At 35.3% G+C, this 23,403-nt stretch overlaps 1 protein-coding gene across 1 annotated transcript in view; it reads left to right on the plus strand.

The window, feature by feature from the left end:
* The window catches only part of stx18 (syntaxin 18), a 55,736-nt gene that overhangs the window by 14,747 nt on the left and 17,586 nt on the right, over window positions 1–23,403 (plus strand). The window contains exon 2 of the mRNA XM_034015631.3: window positions 15,263–15,330. Within this exon, the coding sequence (XP_033871522.3) occupies window positions 15,263–15,330 (68 nt within the window). The remainder of the gene's footprint in view (window positions 1–15,262; window positions 15,331–23,403) is intronic.

Consider the following 23,403-nt stretch of genomic DNA (forward strand, 5'->3'; position numbering starts at 1 on the left):
AGTCGCCATTTTCACTCATAATAATTTGATTGGGTAATGAAAAAAATAAAATAAAACCATCGTCTGTATTTAAAAAGGATTCTGTTTGGATCTGCCTTGTGGTAAGTTTATAATTTTTGGCACTACTCAAATTGAAAATAAATATTGGGGGTTAATTTTATTGATCGAGATACGTCATCGTTTCAGTACATAATTTAAATATCGAAGGGAATGAAATTAAAGTGTTCAGCATTGTTAGGACTACTTTAATAATTTGAAAGTCAAAAAGAAAAACAACACAGTTATAATTACTATAGTGCCGCTGTATATGTAGACCTGGAATAAATAACCTGTAATAGCTACAGCTATAGTAGACTGCACGAGGTAGCGGTCTCTGCTGACTTCCTTTCCTACAGTGGTTAGAATTTGATTGCTTTTTGTAGCTTGTACTTACAAGTGTTTCAGAAATTATTGAGCCAGTCACATGGAAGAACACTTAAATTCGCTGAACACCAGCCCTGTCCGTGGAGGATATCAGCTCTCTGTGGCTGACCTCCTACAGTTCATTTTGGACCGTGACCAATTCGTTGTTGCTGTTTTAATACAATGGTACATCAATTGCTTCAATTATATGGACTTTTTCTGTTACTGACAATACAAATCTGAGTTACGTACATGTTTTAACAGTCAAATTGAAATATTTTGTATTTGTGTTGCTTTGATGTTTCTGTCCTCTTTGTAAAGATTGCTCACTTCAAATGATGAGTGTGTAACATTAAAAATGTAAATTCAATTACATTGAGGGAAATGTAAAACCATAGGGTCATTATGGACTTAAATTAGCTACATAAATATCAGAGAGTGTATGGGTGAACAGCTTTTGAAAATGTGAATTTAACCCCATTACACATGGTTAAGAACTGCAATACCTGTAGAGATTCCGATTTTTTTTTTTGTATCATTCTACATTAGCCTAACATTGTCAGAAAGTAAACAAAATTGTATACATTTTATTTAAAATCTCAATCTTGTTGGCTATGGCGAGAGCACCTTTGAGCCGTGTTCTTTTAGTACTGAATGCAGCCTATCAGCGGTTTCTACAGCTGAGTTAGAGCGTGGTTGCGTTTGAAGAAGGGATTGCGTATGAAAAAACAAAACAAAAACAATTAAGTTCAGATTTTAAAGTCCGTGCAAGGAGTCATAAAGTAAACAAAAGCACAGTAATTTCAGACATCACTGTGTATTAAAGTGCAGTAAACAGTTTTGCTAGTGTTGAGTGACACCCAGCACGCAAGTAAGCAAGCCTGCTTGTCTCTGAGCCTTACTAATGGTGAGAACAAACGAAGGCTTGGCATTTCAAATTTAAAGGTGCAGAGCGCCATTATTGTGAACATCAAATTTACATATCAATAAAAAAAATTAAAAAAAAGTAGGTAAGTAGTTTTATTCTACATTCTACAAAAGATAATCAATAAATGCATATCTATAAAAATAAATGGACAGTTAAACTGACTTCAGTGGTGCAGCTTGAAGCCACAAAAGTCAAGAAATGCCATACCACCCATAACTCGGCTGCCTCCAAGTCTTTTAATAGATACTGAGATGTGATGGGCAGGGTAGCATTCAGAGGTAAGGGAAGCAGTGAAAATGACAGAGGTAAGAACATTCATTTTAAAACCTTTGCAACAGCACCTTTTAACAAGGAAAAGTTCCATAAACCATGACAAGGGGAGTAGTGAAAATATTTTTGAAATCTTTAGCAACACAATTAAAAGGTAAACTAATAATGACCAGGAATCCCTATCAAGGATGTAAATAACACATTACAGGTACCGGTATAATCACCATGACTTACATCCACAGCATCTAGAATATATTCTAATAAATGCCTCTGGCTCAAATTCTTGCAGGCAGTTTCCAAGATATAGCCTTCAACAGCTCAACCTGTCAGGTGTTAAAAAATGGTTCCCAAAATGTTGCCTTCAATAGCTCTGCCAATCAAGTGTCAGTAGCACCAGCTACACTCACACAGTATAAGGAATAACTTCTTGTAACGAGTGTGCATACAAAGTTTAATCAAATTTGGACAAATGGTTCTGTAGTATTCACTAGCCCAGTTGATCCAAAACTCATGAAACGTGGGTCACAATGACAAAGATGTAGATATCCCCACGCATTTGTGGTAATGAATGCCAATACCAAGCTTCATCACAAACTAATGAGTGATTCTCCAGATATAATGTAATTAAAACAAACATACAGGCGTCTGTAAAAAACCACCCTTATAAAACATATTAACAGTGTTCAACAGCTGATCAGGGGAGCAGTGAAAATGAAACTGAAAACCACCCTTATAAAACATATTAACAATGTTCAACAGCTAATCGGAGGAGCAGTGAAAATGAAACTGAAAACCACCCTTATAAAACATATTAACAGTGTTCAACAGCTGATCAGGGGAGCAGTGAAAATGAAACTGAATATAGATGTTCACTGCTCCCCTTGTCATGGTTTGTGGAAGTTTTCCTTGTTAAAGTTGTTGTTGCAAAGGCTTTAAAGTGATTTTTCTTACTTCTGCCATTTTCACTCCCCTTATCATTGAATGCTACGCAGCCCATCACATCTCAGCATGTAAGCTAAAAGTCTAACCTGGATCCTGCTGAGTTATGGGTGGTATGGCATTTCCTGACCTTTGTGACTTTAAGCTGGAGCATTAAAGTTAATTTATTTATTAATTTCCTAACTTCTGTGGCTTCAAGCTTAAACTATTTTTTTGTAATGAGTATACTATATATTGAACTAGAAAGTGGAAATAGTGTAATTTCGGCTTGCTGTAATATTTATTAAATTATTTGTTTATGTGTGCATCTATTTACTTTTGATTTAATTTACTTTGTAATATTTATGTTCTATTTACAATTGTTAAAGGTTGCCATGACTTCCAAATACTAGTTTCCAGTATTCCTAACATTAAATAAAACTGTACTAATGCAAGGTTGTTGGCTTTATAGGAATTCATGCTTTTATCAGTGTAATTTGCAGAAGCATGCACTTAAAAATACTGAAAAGGTCAGGCAATAGACTAAAGCAAATTTACAAAAAGTTAATCCTTTAAGATCAGAACCCGATGTTTATAGAATACTTTTAATGCGTATTGCACTACACTAGACACAATTCTGCCTGTAGCAATGTGGGGGCCAACTAGTTGCAGGTCATGTAGTAATGATATTATCAGACTACCGTGTTGTGATCAGCTCCATATGCCCTATTACAGTAAGATAGTCCAATTTTTTCCTTTTAATCCAATAATGAAACCCTAATTTATTTTAAAGTTTGATACACATGCCAGTAAAAATGCATTTGCAATAAATAGATTATTTTGTTTTAGTTTGGAATCAATTTTGATCCATTTTTTTTTCCTTCAAATATAATGCAGTCTTACACTGTAGTTGAAGCAGTGAAATGTGACTTGAAAGCATTGGTTTTGTGCAAAGTTAAATGATGTTTAAATTGTTTAAAAAAGGGAATTATATTTTGCATTATAACTTTGTATTTAGTTCTTAACAAGTAAATAAAGGTTTATTATGACACTCAGTTTTATGTTTACTGTTTTACTTCTGATAACACTACAGTAAGCAAAGCAGTTTATTTCAGATCCGTGCATTGCTGTGTATTCACAAAACCCTCGTCAATGTAAACAGATCTCAGAATGCACCACACAGCATTGGGTTTACCTCCAATGCTGTATTTTAGTGTTTAATTGTGGATTTTAATATTCATTAAAGTAATTTACATTCTGATTCATGCCGTTTTATGGATGTTGTTTTCAGTTATTTTAATAGATGTTTTCAAATGTAACCTACTTCTGTTTGTTACAAACTCCTAGCCATCATGACCTGCGATCCATAAATTATCTGAACTTTGTGATTCCAAAGGTCAAAAGTCATTAACACCCTTAACTTAACCTAAATCCACTTGCTTTTAATGTATTTATTGATTTTGTTTTTCATTTATTCATATGTGTTTTTTTAAACTAATTCATTAAAAAAAACAAAAAAACTGTTACATAGTTCAACAGTTTTCACATTTTACACTGATAAACTTAACATGGAGAATTAGATTACTGCTATAATGTTTGATTTCCCATGAAAATAAATGAATGTTATACAAATATGCAAACTGTACGTAGTGTTGTTGAGAGTGTTACTGTACATGGCAACAAAACTGGTTTTCCCTTTTCAAACGTGTATATAAACCAAAATAGAATTTTCATGTATATAAAAAAATATATATTGTTTTATAACAGATGGTTATGAATTGGATAATGCAAACCCTTTGCATGGTTTATTTACATAAAATAAAATAAAATAAAACTTGCCTCCAGAAGTCAAACAGAAATAGTCTATTCACAGGGAATCTAATCTAGAACAACATGCCTAGAAACCCAATTACAGACATTCAGCAGGAGTGATCGTAATGAAAGCATCTAAACTGGCTTGTAAAATGCTATGGAGCCTACAGTTAAACCCATCTTTTCATTTTCAGAAGAGTTTACACAGTTGTTCTTGTTTTGTTGTAGTTGCTGATAAAAAACAGAAACTGAAAAGGTAAGTGTTTTTGATGATGAGATTAGATGTAGCCAGGCTGACTGTCTCCTGAATTTCAGCTCCCCCTTAAGCACAAGGCCACCCCTACTTCATTGTTTAGGTATTACTTGCTCTTTAGGATCTTAAATTACAAGAGCAATTGATCCCTGTGACCTAATGTAAAGCCTTCATAGTTTCAGAGGGAATCTGAGCCGAAACATATACACACAGGAGACAAATCAACTGAGAACCAGGCACTTGACATTTTGAAAGGGCTGCCTTTGAGAGGAGCACGCCCATCACCACTGGGATTGAGGTACGACAGGAGGGTTGAATATTCTTTCTGAAGTTCTAGCGCTCTGCAGACAGACAATTAAAACGTCGTCTTGTTCAGTAAACATTATCCAGGGTCACCAGAGAGATCACAGTTGGTTAAAGTTAGGTGTTTGTTTGTTTTTTTTCTTTCAAGTTTTGGATAATCTTATGCCATTAAGTAAGGAATGGAAGTACAAATGCCGCCTTAACTTCTCTTGATCTCCCTGTTGTATGAAACACCTCTGTCTGGTCATTTTAAGTCTCTTGGGCATCAAAGCAACTTTAGAAGATAAAGGAAGTCTTCCCTTCCACAAATCTGTTTGCCTTACCTGTTAAATTATTATTATTATTTTTATTATTTTATTATTATTATATTTTTTGGTGCATGTACGTTTCTTCACGTCATATTATATAGTTATAGGATTTTGTTTGTTTGAATGAGCACTGCTGTAATTGGACAGAGTTTTTGAGCCCTTATCTCATCAGATCACTGAGGTTTTGAGTAGACTGGCCTTACTCATTAGGAAACTCACACAAGCCTTTGAAAATTACCCCTGAAAAAAGATTGGGCCTACTTAACGACCAAGAGAGACTGATGGAAGTTGAGATGGTGACTTGAGAATAGGGATTAAAAGAAGAGACCTGCTGGCCTTTTTTAAAATGAAGTGAAAAAAGTTTGATGGCCTCTACTTAGCCTTCAGTGGACCGATCACAATTGGCACATTGGGCACCTTTGTAGACACCTCATTAAAATATAGGCATGGAGACATCTTTTCCCTCAACCCAACAGGGAGGTCCCTGGAGAGGAAGCTCTCTACTACTCATTATTGCTTTGTGAATAGAAAGGACTTCAGAATGTATTTATTTTTTAAGTGTTGCAAGTTTTCATCTATGTTGCACAATGACAAACTTAAGATAATATGTAATAGCCTCAGTCCCTTGTCAGGTTACCCTCCATCTAACTGTTTAATGAAACAGCCTGGTTTCCTCTTGAGTTTTAGTTAAATGTTCTGTAAATATTGGATTAGGTACTGCCTCAGAATGGTTGCATATTATGTTTGACTCAATACAATTTGTCGATGTTAAAATCCTATAATTTCAAAATTTTCTATTGAAAGATATAAACTGAAGTAGAAAACAACAAATTATTACTTAACATGCATACAATGAAAAATAACATGCAAAAACTACAGTGCTCACCCTTTATAACACTATAGTGGGGTGCCATAGTTACAGGACCGTGCTATTTGGGTTCCGCCTTATAACGAGTATAAAAGGGCTACTGTAATGGCATTATGGAGCAAATGGGAGCCACGACCCTACCGTGTTATAACCGATTCCACACTATAATGAGGCGAGTTATTTATTTCTTAGCAGAAACGAGTTATAACGGGTGAGCACTGTAATTTCAATACTTTGACAAAGGTATTTGGGTATTTTGTGTACCCGCCCTTTGCTTCCTTTACAGCGTGCAGTAATTTTTTTAATTTGAAACTAGTTCCTGGCATGTTTTCGGTGATATTTTTGCCCATTCTTCAACACATACAGCTTTGAGTTCTGCATTCGACTTTGGTTTCCATTTTGCAACAGCAGCCTTCAAGTCAATCCACAACATCTCGATGAGATTCAAGTCTGGGGACTGAGATGGCCAATCCATAACTGTAGTCTTCCTTTTTTTCAGAAATTCCTTTGTATACTTCGCAGAATGCTCATTGTCCTGCTGGAATACAAACTTCCATCCAATAAGCCTTCTACCACTGGGTAACAAATGAGAGTGCAAAATCTCTTGATATTTTGCAGCATTCATTGATCCTTCTACAATACAAAGGTCGCCAGAGCCTGAGAAAAAAACAAGCCCATACCATCACACAACCTCCACTATGTTTAACACTGGGCATGATGAACTTTTCTTTAAATTATTTTCCTCTCTTCTTCCAAACATATGGTGAAAAAAAAGTTATATTTTGGATTTGTCTGACCATAAAATTTGGTTGAAGAAATCATCAGGTTTCAGGTATTCAATGGAAATCTCCAATTGCTTTCTTGTGTATTGTTTTTAACAAAGGTTTGCATCTTGGTTTTCGCACGTGGACATTCAACAATACCTTAACAAGATTAATTGTTCGCTCGTGAAATTCTTGTCCATCTTCTCTAAATTCTTATGTCAAATCTTTTGCAGTAATCTGAGGATTTTGCCAGGCTGCTCGAACAATCTTCTTCCAGATTTTGCAGAAATCTTTCTTGATCTTCCACACGTGGAGCTAGTTACAGTAGTTCCTGTTCTCCTGTGTTTGTCAATAATAGCCCACACATTTCTTTTCAGTAAACTGAGTCTTTCTGCTGTTTATCTGGTAGCTTCTCCTTATTCGTTTAGTTGTATCACTGCCATTTTAAGATCAGTGCTGCACTCTAGTTTTAACCATTTTTGTTGCTTTTTTGAATCACAAATTTCCAACTTATTTTTCAGCACTTGGTGATTATGTATTTAGTTAATCTATAATTATCATCAGGTGTTGGTTTGCAATCATGATATTTGTCATTTATTGGCAATGAATGGGTTTCATACAAAATATGTTGATTGCCCAAATACTTTTGTGTAAGTATGAAATTCATTTTGGCATGTTATTTTTCATTTTATGCATGCTATGTAATAGCCTATTTTGTTTTACAGTACACCCTCGCTATAACAAACCTGTTGGGGTCCAAGCCTTTTGTTCATTATATCGAGGAGTTTGTTGTAGCGAAAGGACAATCAAAATGAATGATAAACTGTTGGAGTAAATTAATGAGATGAGATTGTGAATAAAGTAGAATTATAAGTCCCTGTTCGTCTCATGTATGCAGTATTCTGTCTTTGCTTTGTCCTATTCGTTAAAGAATTAAAACGCAGTACAAAAAACAAAAATCCCAAATTGAAGCTGAACATTTATTCAAAATCAATCTGAATTGAATCGTTTCAAAGTGCACCAAATCTTAATCCAACATGCAAGAATCCCAAACTGAGCTTTTATTCCAAATCAATCCGACATGAGAAGTTTGACATGAAAGAAAAGTTAATCAGATCCTCAAGTTTTTTTTTCTTTAATCAATTATGCTTTGCAGCATGGTTGCTGAACAAACCAAAAAAAACAGAGTGCTTTTTGACAACCTATATTCATGACAGAGATATGCCTGCGTTACCCCTTTTTTCAAATGATCAATATAGTTTCCAGCTTTGTTGCAACATAAAATGATGTTCACTTCTGAGGCAGTTACACAGCGCGCACTTCTTATTAAGATAAACGAGTGGACTTCACTGTGGAGGTGGCATCCCGTGCGTACAGACCGGGATGTTGACAGTGTGTGTATATTGTAACAAAAATCCCTAACACTATAAGAATGAGCCTTGAGTCGATTCAGGTCTTAACTCGATATTTATTGCACTAATAAATGATCAAAGACAATCTGCCAATTGTTAACTAACAATTAACAGGTCGCTGTGGGCCACGACCTATGCCGCTACAACTAATTCATTTTTAAAAGGAATCTCAGGGTAAAACTATTCTGTTTCCTGTTTATTCGCTTCTTTCTGCTTCACAACAACAACAACAAACTCCCCCTGTCAGTTAGTCCCACCTCGTCCCACCCCATGGCCAATCGCCAGCAGCGCCTATGGTCCGTGCCTGTCGCCCATAGGTTGTTCGACCGATCTGACACACAGCCCCTCCTACTCCAGGGTCCAGTGGTCCAGGGTCCAGGTTCGTTATAGCGATGGTGTACTGTATTATAAAGCTGAATCTCTCATTTATATCTTTCAATAGAACAATTAAAAATGATAGAAATCACTTTCTTTGTGTTTTTTCATAACTGACCAAATACTTTTGCCTGCATGTGTATGTGTGTGTGTGTGTGTGTGTGTCTATATATATATATATATATATATATATATATATATATATATATATATATATATATATAAATTGAATCCCCCGGCTTGTGGTCATCAAATAACATAGAACACCTACATAATCCGTAGAAATCATAGGAATTCATGGAATTATTATTAGAAAAGACAGAGGGGCGATTTACTTAATAGCTGCCGCAATTGTGTGATTACAGTAATTAGGATGAAAAGATACTTCATTTGACTTATTATAGAGGATTCACAGCTTAGTCTAAAGTCTAAAGTTCTGTGAACATACTTTTTGTTTATCATTGTTGTTTTGTAATGCATCTCAAAGCAGTCGACTTTGTTCTAGCACCATCTTATGGACAAAAACGGCATTGGCCTAATTGTAGAAGAAAAAATTAAAACTTTCTTACCCAAGATTTGTCAGTTCTGCCCAAGATAAATTTAAAGTTGTGAAACATATCTTTTGCATTAACATTTTTTTAATGCTCGCTCTTGCAGTTGGAAAGATTTTTTTACAGCTTAAATAGAATTTTTTTTAAAAACTTTTATTTCCCTTAAAAAAATTGCTGTGCAAATAGGTTTCGTATCCTTTCAAGAAATGTCACGCACTTTCTGTTTTCGTACCAAATGAGCAATGAATATAAAATACGCTTAAGAGTCTCAAGGTTGTTAGTAGCTGGTACTGGTTTATGAAATATGATAATAGCTGGTACTGGTTTATGAAATATAATTTAAGGTGTACATCTAATTGCCAGGAAACGTCTTTCACAACCTGATCTGCTTGAAAAACACCAACAGCCCTTGGATATCTTACAAAAAAGGATAATTCAATGAGAATTTAGGTTCATGAACTTAGGCCCTGGAGTATGTCAGGAATGCTAAGTCAAAAGTATTCATACTCTGACAAGGAAAATGAAATTAATAGCTAGTTGAGGCTCCTTTTAGCAATAATAACCTCTTTTAACCGATTAGGATATTTGTCAGTGAGCTTTTGGCATGATTCTTTAGTGATTTTTGGCCACTTAAACTCGAAATTGTTCCAGTTCATTCAAATTCCGAGGACTTCTCTTGTGCACAGCCTCCTTCAACTCATACCAAAGATTCTCAATCAGATTTAGATCTGGACTTTGACTAGGCCATTTCAAAACATTGATTTTATTCTTCTTAACCATTCTGAAGTAGATTTTGATGTGTGCTTTGGATCGTTGTCATGTTGGAACGTCCAGTTGCACTTTAAGATGTGTTTCAGATGATTGGACAGTATCTTTTGGTATGCTGTGGAATCCATTTTACCATCTATTGGAACTAAATGTCCTGTGCCATTAGAGGAAAAACAGCCCCATAGAAGGATATTACCACCTCCATGCTTAACAGTAGGTATGGTGTTCTTTTCTTTGTACGCCTCACAAGACTTTCTCAAAGACTATCAGCATGACCAAATAGCTCAATTTTTGTTTCATCACTCCACAAAACCTTTGACCAGAACTTATATCCATCATTCAAATGTCTTTTGCAAACTTTAAGCGATTGTCCTTGTGATTGTTTTCCTAAGTGTGGCTTTTTCCTTGGCCTGCGACCATTGAGACCTTCACCATGCAATACTCGACCTGTGGTTGAAATGGAAACCCTAGTCCCACTTCAAGCCAATTCACTTTGAATATCTTTGGCAGTCAATCTGATTGTTATTAACCTTCCTCACAATTCTTCTACTTGTTCTTGGTGAAAGAACCTTCTTTCTTCCAGACCAAGAGAGCGTTGTGACCGTACCATGAGTCTTGCATTTCTTGATAATAGAAACAATAGTTTCAGCCTTATTGTATCCTTCAGCTTTATGACAAGAAGTCATTTTCTGCCTAAGGTCTTCAGATGGCTCTTTACTTTTCCCCATATTGACTTGTTGGTAATGACAGCAATCATCCTATGCCTAACCCTATTATACTCTGTAAGAATGTTCACCTACAATCCAGCAGTTTCTAGACTTTTGTAGAATTAGGTTCTGCATTATCATATTGAAATTTCTAGTACCTTGTAGATAATGCTATCATAGCATCACAGGGTATGAATATTTTTTAATTAGAATTTTTGGAGTTTTAAAATAAAAAATAAATAATTGTAGTCATCTCTTTCTTTTAACTTGTTTTTCCTCAACCACAAAAGCACCGCTTTTGCTACAAAAGATTTTTCCTAAAATTTCTGTTTTTGAGAAATTTCCAGAAATTATAAATTTCCATTAGGGTATGTAAACTTTTGACAACAACTGTATGTATGTATGTATGTATGTATGTATGTATGTATGTATGTATGTATGTGTGTGTGTATATATGGGCTGTCAATTAATCGCAGTTAACGTCTGCGATTAACGCGTTAATTTCTTTGGAGGTTTTTTTTTTAATGTGCATTAATTGCGCATATGTCTTTTATTATTTATTGATGTTTCCTTTTTTTAAAAAACTTATTTTTGTATTACCGTGGTTTTATCAGCATCTAGTTTGTCTGTGCTTGATTGCTTCCTGATCCTGACTTGACTTTCCCTGTGGGAGGGGCAGGGATTGGGGAAGTGCGTGCACAAAAAAACCCTCCAGCTTTGCAATGAGTGCCCCTTTCTGTCACATCTGATGTAAGGCAGTGATATGGACTGTAACAAAAGAATCATACCGAACGTAGCATAGGCTGTTTTATACAGAATATTATTTTTTAAATGCATACGTATATATTTACATATCTCCTCTTTTCCCTCTGGACACTTTATCACTCTTCCTTAATGCGCTTTACTTGCTCTTATCTGCTCCCTATTTTATTGCATTTAATCCTGTACTTTACAGAGTACTGTAATCTGTCACAAGTGTTATTTAATCTGTAGTATTTTTTACTTAATTATATCCTGATGTAACTATCACTGACACTGTTATCTGCTCCGTTATTTAATCGTATTTTGTCATATACTTGTACTTGCTAGAACCGAAGTGATTGTATTTTATCTTGCTGTTAATTGTATTAATACTTGTACAGTGATTCTTGAAATGTATTTTTGTTTACGACTGTAAATCGCCCTGGATAAGGGCGTCTGCTAAGAAATTAATAATATCAGTGAATAAAAACGTTTTTGGTATATTAATGCTGACAGTCTATACATTACTGAGACCTGAAAACTTATCAATTCATCTCAACCTGACTAATACTGTGTCGCCAAAATACATAACACAGTCATGTATAATAATGTTCACGTGTGTGTTTATATATAGTTTTGAACTTGGTTACAATTAGATTAAAACACTGAATGCTCATACCTACAGATTGATATAAAACATATGTGGATTTGTCAAAGAAAGTGTTCTATAATATGCCAGCCATCCAGAAAAACAAAATGAAACGGAGCAATGCCTATGATCTGTCTAATGGCTACTGTAATTTTTATATTATTATTATTATTATTATTATTATTATAAACAATGATATACACATATGTATTAAAGGAAACTGATAAGAAAATATACAGTATAATTTGAAATGCATTAAGGTGAGTAAGCAGTTTGTTCAAACAATTTAACAGCAAATGCAAGAGTTTTACTGCATAATTCTGTGTAAATAAACATAAAACTATAAAGAAGGGGCAACAATATTAATCCAGAATTAGGATAACAGTTTTTTTTTTATGCTGGGTTGTTTTTGGTATAATAATAATAATAATAATAATAATAATAATAATAATAATAATAATAATAATAATAATACAACGACAGTTCAATACAAATTTCACTTGTATAGCGCTCCCATGTTAAAGGTCTGGTACTAATTCCCTTATTGTGTTCCAGATCTCTTAATGTTACTAGAGTATACAAGACAGTATTTTCCATTTACCTGTATCCAGAAAACTAAAAATAGCTTTAGTTTCTATTATATTTTATGTTATTTTATTGCTACAGTATAGCAGTATACATTGTAAATAGCAAGTGATTTTTACTGACCATTCTTAAGCTGGTAAAATGTGGCCCGTGTTTTTAAATGTTTATAAATCGCTCAATCTTTAGTCTACAATTGTATGGTGTCATCTAAAACACACAAGTCGTTCTGAAGTTTATTCACAGACCACGGTTTTCCAGATTCAACATTTTAGGAACCGTAAAGGTTATAGCAGTCTGTGATCCAAGGCTATACAGTAAATGCTGCTGGAATAATTTGGAAGTTTAACTACAGTAATATAGCATTAAAACAATTGCATACTATTCAAACGTTTCAGTTTGTTTAAGTCCCAATGACGTACATAAATTTCCAGACCATTAAAACCAGTGTGCCAGATGTAGTATGATATGACCGGTGAAAATAATGTCAGTCTCTTGTTTGAGGTGTCAGACATGCTGTTCTGCAGCTTATTTGGGAAAAAGTTGACAAAATAATAATAATAATAAATAAAAAAAAAATCTTTAGCATATTGAGGCTATCAGAATATGTTCTTTTTAAAAGGAGAAACTGTATCTTCTAATCTTGTACTATAATGCCATAAGGTTTCTGAAACTGTGCACACAATATTAAATAATTTAAGAAGCAATCATTTTCATCTGGTCCTCCTGATGCTTATCTTTATATATATATATATATATATATATATATATATATATATATATATATATATATATATATATAAAACCGGTCAAAAGTTTTAGAACACCCCCATTTTTCCAGTTTTTATTGAAATTTAAGCAGTTCAAGTCCAGTGAATAACCTGAAATGGTACAAAGTTAAGCGGTAAACTGCCAGAGGTTAAAAAAAAAAAAGTTTAGGTTACCAAAAACTGAAAATAATGTACATTTCAGAGTTATACAAAAACGCCTTTTTCAGGGAACAAGTAATGGGTTAACAACTTACAGCTGTTCTGCAGCAATGGAAGTAAATTGAGCCTTGAAAGTTGATGCTAACAATTCCTACAGGTGTCCCAACTTTTGTTGATTACTTACAAACCCTCTGTCTGTATAAAAGCAGTGTTGGAACAGACTGTGTTACTACGGGCAGCAGTGTGGAGTAGTGGTTAGGGCTCTGGACTCTTGACCGGAGGGTTATGGGTTCAATCCCCGGTGGGGACACTGCTGCTGTACCCTTGAGCAAGGTACTTTACCTACATTGCTCCAGTAAAAACCCAACTGTATGAATGGGTAATTGTATGTAAAAATAATATGATCTTGTAACAATTGTATGTCGCCCTGGATAAGGGCATCTGCTAAGAAATAAATAATAATAATAATAATAATACACCCTCTTAAGCATTATTTGGACAGTATTGTACTGCAGGAAGTAGTATATTGCTCTCATAATGGCGAGAAAAAGGCAATTAACAAAGGAAGACAGACAGACCATTATAACCCTTAAAAGTGTAGGTCTTTCCTTTAGAGAAATTGCAAAGAAAGCCAAGGCGTCAGTGAGTACAGTTTCCTACACCATCAAAAGGCACTTGGAAACTGGAGGAAACTCTGACAGGAAGAGGTCTGGCAGACCCAAAGCCACAAAAGAATCAGAAGACAAGTTTCTGAGAGTCAACAGCTTGCATGATAGGCGGCAAAATAAGAAAAAGAGGCTTGCCTGGGCCATGAAGCACCACCAGTGGACTACTGAAGACTGGAAGAAGGTCTTATGGACCGATGAATCAAAATTTGAAATCTTCGGTTCATCACGCAGGGTTTTTGTATGCCGTCGAGTAGGCGAAAGGATGGTTCCTCGGTGTGTGACACCAACTGTCAAACATGGAGGAGGAAGCGTGATGGTCTGGGGCTCTTTTGCTGGATCCAGAGTCGACGACTTGCACAGAGTGAGTGGCACCCTGAACCAAAACTGCTACCACAGCATTTTGCAGCGCCATGCAATACCCTTTGGTATACGCCTAGTTGGTCAGGGGTTCATCCTACAGCAAGATAATGACCCAAAACATACCTCCAGGCTATGTCAGAACTACCTTAGAAGAAAAGAACAAGACGGTAGGCTTCAAATCATGGAATGGCCAGCACAGTCTCCAGACTTAAACCCCATCGAGCTGGTTTGGGATGAACTGGACAGAAGGGTGAAAGCAAAGCAACCTACAAGTGCAACACATTTGTGGGAACTTCTGCAACAGTGTTGGGAAGAACTTTCCGAACAATATTTGATTTCCATTGTAGAAAGAAAACCATGAGTGTGTTCGGCTGTTATATCTGCAAAAGGTGGCTACTTTGAGTCAAAAATTTAGATTAAATTTTGTTAAACAAAACGATTCCATGATTTCTTTTTTATCTCCAATTGTTTATTTGTTCTATGCTTTAATTTCAGAGTACATTAAGACATTAAACTGCGTAAATTTCAATAAAAACTGGAAAAATTGTAGTGTGTGTATATATATATATATATATATATATATATATATATATATATATATATATATATATAGAGAGAGAGAGAGATATATATAGATATAGATATATATATATAGATATAGATATATAAAGTAAATTCTTTTTTTTTTTTTCAGATTGCCAACATCACTAAATTGAAAGATTTTCTCTTGGAGCACCGGAAAGATTACATCAATGCTGGCAGGTAACATTATTGTATTCTTTTCTCAACATTATGATTTAGACCTTTCAAAAGGTGCATGAAGGAAACTAGCTTACTCTCTGCATTTACATATGACTCATAGGTCCTGAAATTGCACTTTTTACTGGATCATCTGTAGCAGTTAGAACAAAAATCAGTATATACTGTTACAGTACAGTATGAGGAATATGTTCTTATGGGATGGCATACTAGGGTTCTGTATATCAATATGGGCACCTGCCTTACAATGGAGTTTACAGAAATTATCAAACTGCAGCAAAGGGACCTCAATGGAACTTACCTCTATTATATCGTGGTAATGTTTAGGAGAACAAGGCTGCAATATGACAAGAAATTCAGTGTTGCACAATAGGATTTTAATGGTTTCCTTTAAAAGATTCCTTTGAGCTGTCAGTACCACTCACTTGGTTAATAAAGGCAAGATGCGACCGGCAGTAATACTGCAGACGCTCACAAGAGGGCACTGTTGGTTTAAAAAATAATGAAAGCCAAGGTTGTTCTAATGCAGGGGTGTCAATCTCAGTTCCTGGAGGTGCCACACTGTCTTCTGGCTTTCGTTCCACCCGAGCTCTCAGTTACTTAATTTGTCTAATTATTTGATTAATTGGACACATTTAACACTTTTCTCCTAGCCCAGTGTTTCATAGGTGTTGTACATTGAATCAAGTGCATTTTTTTAAAAATCAACTGTAAAAGACCTTGAAAAATATTAAATATAAAATATATTAAATTGAGAGCTTAAGTTGGAATGAAATCCAGTAGACCCAGCAGCCCTCAGACTGGAGTTTGACACCCCTGTTCTAATGTGTCTTTGTACATTTGGTCAGCTCTAAACACTTACAGTGGCTCTCAAAAGTATTCACCCCCCTTGGACTTTTCCACATTTTATTGTGTTACAACATGGAATCAAAATGGATTTAATTAGGAGTTTTTGCCACTGATCAACACAAAAAAGTCCATAGTGTCAAAGTGAAAAATAAAATCTACAAATTGTTCTGAATTAATTACAAATAAAAACAGAAAATAATTGATTGCATAAGTATTCACCCCTTTGAGTCAATATTTGGTAGAGGCACCTTTGGCAGCAATTACAGCCATGAGTCTATTTGGATAAGTCTCTACCAGCTTTGCACATCTGGACACTGCAATTTTTGTCCATTCTTCTTTGCAAAATTGCTCAAGCTCCGTCAAGTTGGATGGGGACCTTTGGTGAACAGCAATTTTCAACTCTTTCCACATATTCTCAATTGGATTGAGGTCCAGGCTTTGACTGGGCCACTCCAGGACATTGACCTTTTTGTTTTTAAGGTTTTCCTCCAGGATTTCTCTGTACTTTGCTGCATCCATTTTGCCCTCTATCTTCACGAGCTTTCCAGGCCCTGACGCAGAGAAGCATCCCCATAGCATGATGCTGCCACCACCATGCTTCACGGTAGGGATGGTGTTCTCAGGATGATGTGCGGTGTTAGGCTTGCGCCAAACATAGCGCTTAGCGTTGAGGCCCAAAAGCTCTATTTTGGTCTCATCAGACCATAGAATCTTCTTCCACTTGGTCTCAGTCTCCCACATGCCTTCTGGCAAACTCTAGCCAAGATTTGATGTGAGTTTTTTTCAACAATGGTTTTCTTTTTGCCACTCCTCCATAAAGGCCAGTTTTGTGAAGCACCCGGGCTATTGTTGCCGTATGCAGTGTCTTCCAGCTCAGCCGTGGAAGACTGTAACTCCTTTAGTGTTGCCATAGGCCTCTTGGTGGCCTCCCTGACTAGTGCCCTTCTCGCCCTGATTTTTGAGGACAGCCTGTTCTAGACAGATTCACAGTTGTGCCATATTCTCTCCATTTCTTAATAATGGACTTTACTGTGCTCCGGGGGATATTCAATGCCTTGGAAATGTTCTTATATCCTACCCCTGATTGGTGCTTTTGAAGAACCTTATTCCGGATTTGCTTTGAATGTTCCTTCATCTTCATGATGTAGGTTTTGTTAGGAAATGTACTAACCAACTATGGGACCTCCCAGAGATAGGTGTATTTAACCTGAAATCATGTGAAACACCTTAATTGCACACAGGTGGACTCCATTCAACTAATTATGTGACTTCTAAAGACAATTGGTTGCACCAGAGCTTATTTAGGTGTGTCATAGCAAAGGGGGTGAATACTTATGCAATCAATTATTTTCTGTTTTACATTTGTAATTAGTTTAGAACAATATGTAGATTTTATTTTTCACTTTGACATTATGGACTTTGTTTGTGTTGATCAGTGGCAAAAACTCCTAATTAAATCCATTTTGATTCCATGTTGTAACACAATAAAATGTGGAAAAGTCCAAGGCGGGTGAATACTTTTGAGAGCCACTGTATGTTTAGTGTTGACCAAATGCATATTACATTTTATTTTGATGAAGGAAAACTACTATTTAGATGTATTTTTGTGTTATTATAAAGGAATCTTGATGGATACAGTTCTCCCCCTTTCATAATGCTGAAAACCATGTTTTCATAAAGGTCCCTGCATCATGAAGTCCACAGCTCAAACTACATGTTAGATTACTGTGCCATCTACAAACAACTGCCTGTCCGTATATTTATCCTAAATATGAAAAGGAGAGGGTTACGTCATTACAAATGACTGCTGTGATGTTTTCTCAAGTCCTTTCATGGCAAATGCCTGTACATCAAAAGAATGCTGGAAAATAGTGTAGGATCAGTGTAAACTGACTGTAACAAACTGGAATCTTGTTAGAAAAAAGAACCTCAGAACAAACCGAGTCAATTGAACAGTATTACACTTAAACATGGACATTTTTTTTCTTTTTTTACTGGAAAACAAATATGAGATTAAAGATACAGTAGTTAAAGTGCTTTACAAAGTTAAGTAATCTTTCCGTTGCCAGTGGTGAGAAACTTTGTCATGGAACTGTACAGTCCATAGCTGATGGACCTTGTTGTCAACCCAAATTGTTTACATTATTCAGTTATTTTCAGCACTAAAGTCCGAGCTTCCTTCTCCCTAAAACGTACTTCTCATTGTGTCTCTCTGAGGCATTCCCCATCTACTACGTACAGCTCTAAAAGTTTAAGTATACCATGAATTCTACCATGAAACCTTTTACAGGAAAAATCTACTAGTATTTGTAACTTTGTATTCTTCTTAAATGTGTAAGAACCACTGGTAAAACAGCCATTTACCAATAAAGTGAGCTGTTGCAGTCAGTCACTGCATTGCAGCAGACTGCCGCTGGTATTAGCTTTCATGTGTTAGCCTGTAGCACATACTGTATTTTTTTAATTCTTCAAGTGTAGTACAGGAATTAAATGGTGCTGGTTGTAGAAAGATGTTAATGAAAATCGAGAGACGATTGGCTTTTCAACCCAAATTCCAGTGTCAGTTCAAAACGTCATCTATCCTAAGAAAAAAAAAACATAATGTTTATAAATATAAAAAAGTAATAATCTGATTGCATGTGTTTATTTATTTTGGTTGGAGACCAGGTACTGTACTTTTCTGGAATCTGTGATTAATTTAACATGAATATTTTACATTTAAAAAAGACAATTCTGATCTCAGATTTTCATTCAAGTGCATAAACACCATTATGCTTTCAGAAGGGTAAAGCAAAATGATAGCGTGCTTATTTTACGTCACATTAGGTTTTTTGTTTTTTTTATCCCATGAACACATGATGTGGCATCTCTTCCCTACAGTCACCACCACCAAGGAATGTATCCTATGTATGTGCTGTAGCTGAACTAAAAAAAAATATAAAAAGTGGTGCAGATTCAAAGGCATAGGATACATATCCTGCAAAAAAAGAAGAAAAAGTGTGTGTGTGTATATATATATATATATATATATATATATATATATATATATATATATATATTGGGGTAGGCATCGATATGAAAATCGTATATCCATATCGTGCATATAATATCGAAGTCTTCCAAAACACAGAAAAATATAACACTTTGCAATATGAAACATACAGACGTTATTTACTTGATTATTCTGCGTTTGTATTTTTAGTATACATAGTTTTTGTATTGCTAATACTGCTAAAAATACAAACCAGTATAATCAACTTTATTTTATATACAACAAACCCTATACATACCAATCATTGTTAGTCTCATAGGCAAACATCACACAAAGTATTATTTAACCGTTTCATTCCATTGATTGGCGTTTTTCTTTTTGTAAGAGCCCGATTAACAAATATATTTAAAACTGTCAATAGCTATAAATCATGAAAAACAACACATCCATAACCTGTGTACCCTCTCTCGTGTGCTCTACTCCCGTTTCTTCACCTGTTTCCTCTCACCAGCCAATCCCTTACCGGAAACTATATCCTGTTTTCAAAAAGTGCGCGCATCAACTAATTAAAAAACAGGATCGTCTTTTTTAAAGGGATACACACCTAAAAACAAACTTAATTCAAACAAACATAATAAACAGCAAAATCGGCTTAAATAATGTGATGTGATGTGTGTGTGTGTGTGTGTGTGTGTGTGTGTGTGTTTTCTTCCATTCAGAACGTGCTCACAAGGTACCAAACGCTATTTGCATGCTGCATTAAGCACTATTGGGATTATTGTGAGATATGCGCATGCGTAAGTGATTCATTGCATTTTTTCCATGTGATTACTTAAACTGTTATTAATGTATTTTTAAAATGTGAACTTTCTGTATTATAAATGAGATGTACTTTTAAAACAACAAAACACAGCATTCAGCATGACACCATACTTAATACTTCCAGATTGGCTAGCCTGCGCAGTGAAGTACAGTATAGAAATATTTTGGTTTTGAGGTAGCTGATGATGGCATGGAATAGTAAAACAATGTAACAAGACCGTGTTTTTTTCCATGGATATTAAGATACTAAATTAAAGTAAGTTATTGCATTTCTTATGTCTGTTAATGTCTATATGTATACAGGGTTAGACTCCTACAGAAAATAGTGAGTGGACTCTATAGGTTTAACCAATGTTGAGCAATGGTGCACATTTTTCTACCTGCAAGGGGTTTTGTGACCCCAGGCCCCAGTGAGGTCCCGGGGCACATTTACAGTGCCAGTAAAGTCAATTTTACACCTAAAAAGAGACATTGATCTATAGATATTATTTGGGGAGCCAGGTCCATGAAACATCATGCTGTTAGTCCGATGGGGAAATCTTTATTTGCATTTAAATAATGATATTATGTGGAGATTGGAACTAAGTTTTAGGCTACCAATAGTATAATAATTAGAATTAATAGTGGAGCATATGCTGCCACTGTTGGGTAGATTTTCTATAGGAGGTTCCTAGCCCAGAATAAAGAAAAATAGACTCTCACTCTCTAAACTAGGAGGGTTATCCTTGCCTGTTCTTGAGAAATATTAGTTTCACTGCAAGGCTATCGGTGCAATACTGCATTTTAAAAAATGTCAATGCAGGACGTACCCACCACATGAAACAATTTGGGAAAATAATCTGACTATTCACAACTCCTGGTCCCCCCAAAAATGGTTTAAACATTTTAAATAAATTGTATTTTGCTTACACAAATTGCCTGGTATAATGTTTACATTTTTTTAGGATTAGACAATCATTTAAAACTGGAGAACAAAGACATTTTGTCCACAAAATAGAAAGTATGGCATCAACACACTGCAGGACATCTACGGATGGCACACTGTTATCCTTTGGCACGCACAGTCAAGCACAATGCAACAGCAAAGGCACTCCGTTCTTTCAAGTGCACAAAATGACCACAATATAGCCTACACACTAATAGCATACATCCAGTTGAAGAAATATTATTGCTGCATGCCAAGCCAGATAGAATCTTATCTAAAAACTAAATATTTAAAACTCAAAATAAAACATGATTAACATGTTTAAAGAGGATCAAAGCAGGACGGTTCGAAACATGTTAATACTATCAGAATGTCTTCATGTAAACTAATTGGTTTTTAACATAAAAACACAAAAGATGTGTACAAAGTTTAAAAACATCCAAAATCACCCTCATTACAATACCTAATGCCTTTCTAAACATAATAAAAGACCACACATTAAATAAATCCACATCACAGATGTTGGGCAGCTAGCTTTCTCACATCTTGCTTCTCAACAGCGAGATTCAACACCGATTCATCTCCTCAATCACCATCTGCTGCGGCGCTGAAGAGCTCAATCTATAGCCTATCTAATGGGACTGGACTGCACTTCTGCATTACCTGAATCTTAAAGGTGCACAAGACATTATATGTATTAGTCTGACATTAAACCTACATGTAACATGTTGAAGGTTTATGCGTTGATCAAGTGAGATTCTAAATGCTTTTATTTTGTAGAAAGTGAAAGTTACTGTAGTGTATTTGAGCGCTGTTTCATTTTAATTTCCAAAAATAAACGCTTTTAGCAAATCATAATAAAAATTTTAAAAAAACACCCTAGAAGTACACAAAAAATAAAAATCGAAAAATAACTTACTATCAAAGCACCAAAAAAAAAAAAAAACTGGAGCCTATCAAAATATATTGCGAATTATACCTATACAACACACAATAAAGCACAAAGCCATCGTATTAAGCTGTATGCATACAATTTAAAAAAGAAAGAAAAAAAATTAAAAATCGGACAAAATAGCAAGTCACAAATAAAAAACAACACGACAGTTTGAATGCAATGAAATAAAGAACGGAAGGCTTTATATTATAGCCTATAGTAAAACAGATGTGCAGTGTCTTTGTAAACACTGATATGCTATTAAACACATTTCGCTTTATATTATGCGCTTTCACAATTATTTTCAGCATATCGAGAGATCTTGCTAGGAACGCAGTGCCTGTTTGGAGCAAATGCTATTTTTCATCGAATCTGTTTGAATAGTGTTTGTCATTTTTGGAAAGGAAAAAACAAGATCAGCTGTTATACTAATTTTCACTTAGTTCATTTTAGAAATGTTGCACTGAATCAACACATGTTATTATTATGTGATAACATTCTTTAAAACAAAAAAAAAAATCGTCCTCAACCAGTTGTCACGTCAATTTCAGTTCCTGGTGCTGTTTGTCAATTTCAATTTCAACTCAAGTTGCTGTTTCAGAGTGCACACGCAGACGCAGTAAAAGCAAAAGCTGCGTCAGGAACATTAAACGATGAAGTGTTGGGAGAAATAAAATAGATAAATACAATGTAGATGGAGTTTAAAAAATGGCGTTTCACCAAAAATAGTGGGTGGACTATTGGAATGTTCTCTCACCACAGCAACTCCCCATAACATAACTGAAGGTCATTGGGCGTCCGTCAATTCTGTGGCCAGTAGGGGCCGCTGCAGCATGGTGAGGTGACTCAGTCCCTGCCAATTACTGTATCTTTTTAAACATTCTTTACATTCATAATTAAGCAGTAGTGGTCAATAGCCCAAACATTACCATGCAGATTTACTCTCAAGACAAGGCAGAGCAGGCAAAGAGGCATCTGGAGGCAAAGTGGAGGAGTCAAACTCTCCCAAGAGTGAATACTAAAGAAAAAAAGCAAAGTGTAGTGAGCACAGGTTAGCAGAGAGTGATGTCAGATTAAAGGATAGATCACTACTATAACAGCGTGTTAGTATTTTGCAGAAATAAATTAAATGCTCTAATGTACAATAGTGTTTATTAAACCAGCAAATTTAACTGAAGCGGAATGCTGGGAGTGATACCTGCAACACTAATGCCTGCAATGACTTATCCCAGGATTTGCTTAATAGGATTTGCTATGCAGTATTACGTATGTAAGCATCATTGCAGGGCCATTTCTATAGTAGCTCTGTCTGTCTACAAACTCTTTTTTTATTTACCTAATCTTAGGCAGATTTTAATGCAATAATGTTCTTTTCCTATCAGAGTTGCTCCACCCAAAATCAGATATTACTGGCTCTGTCATTTAGTTAAAAACAAATCTATCCTTTCAATACTGAAAAGCTGCAGTTGTGAAGTACAGTCATTATTTTTCCTGTGTGTTGCTTCTAAGTGCTATAGCTGTCGGGTGGTTTTTCAGATTGGTGTTGATAATTGC

Source organism: Acipenser ruthenus, chromosome 2 (genome assembly GCF_902713425.1).
Source record: "Acipenser ruthenus chromosome 2, fAciRut3.2 maternal haplotype, whole genome shotgun sequence".
Classification (NCBI taxonomy): domain Eukaryota; kingdom Metazoa; phylum Chordata; class Actinopteri; order Acipenseriformes; family Acipenseridae; genus Acipenser; species Acipenser ruthenus.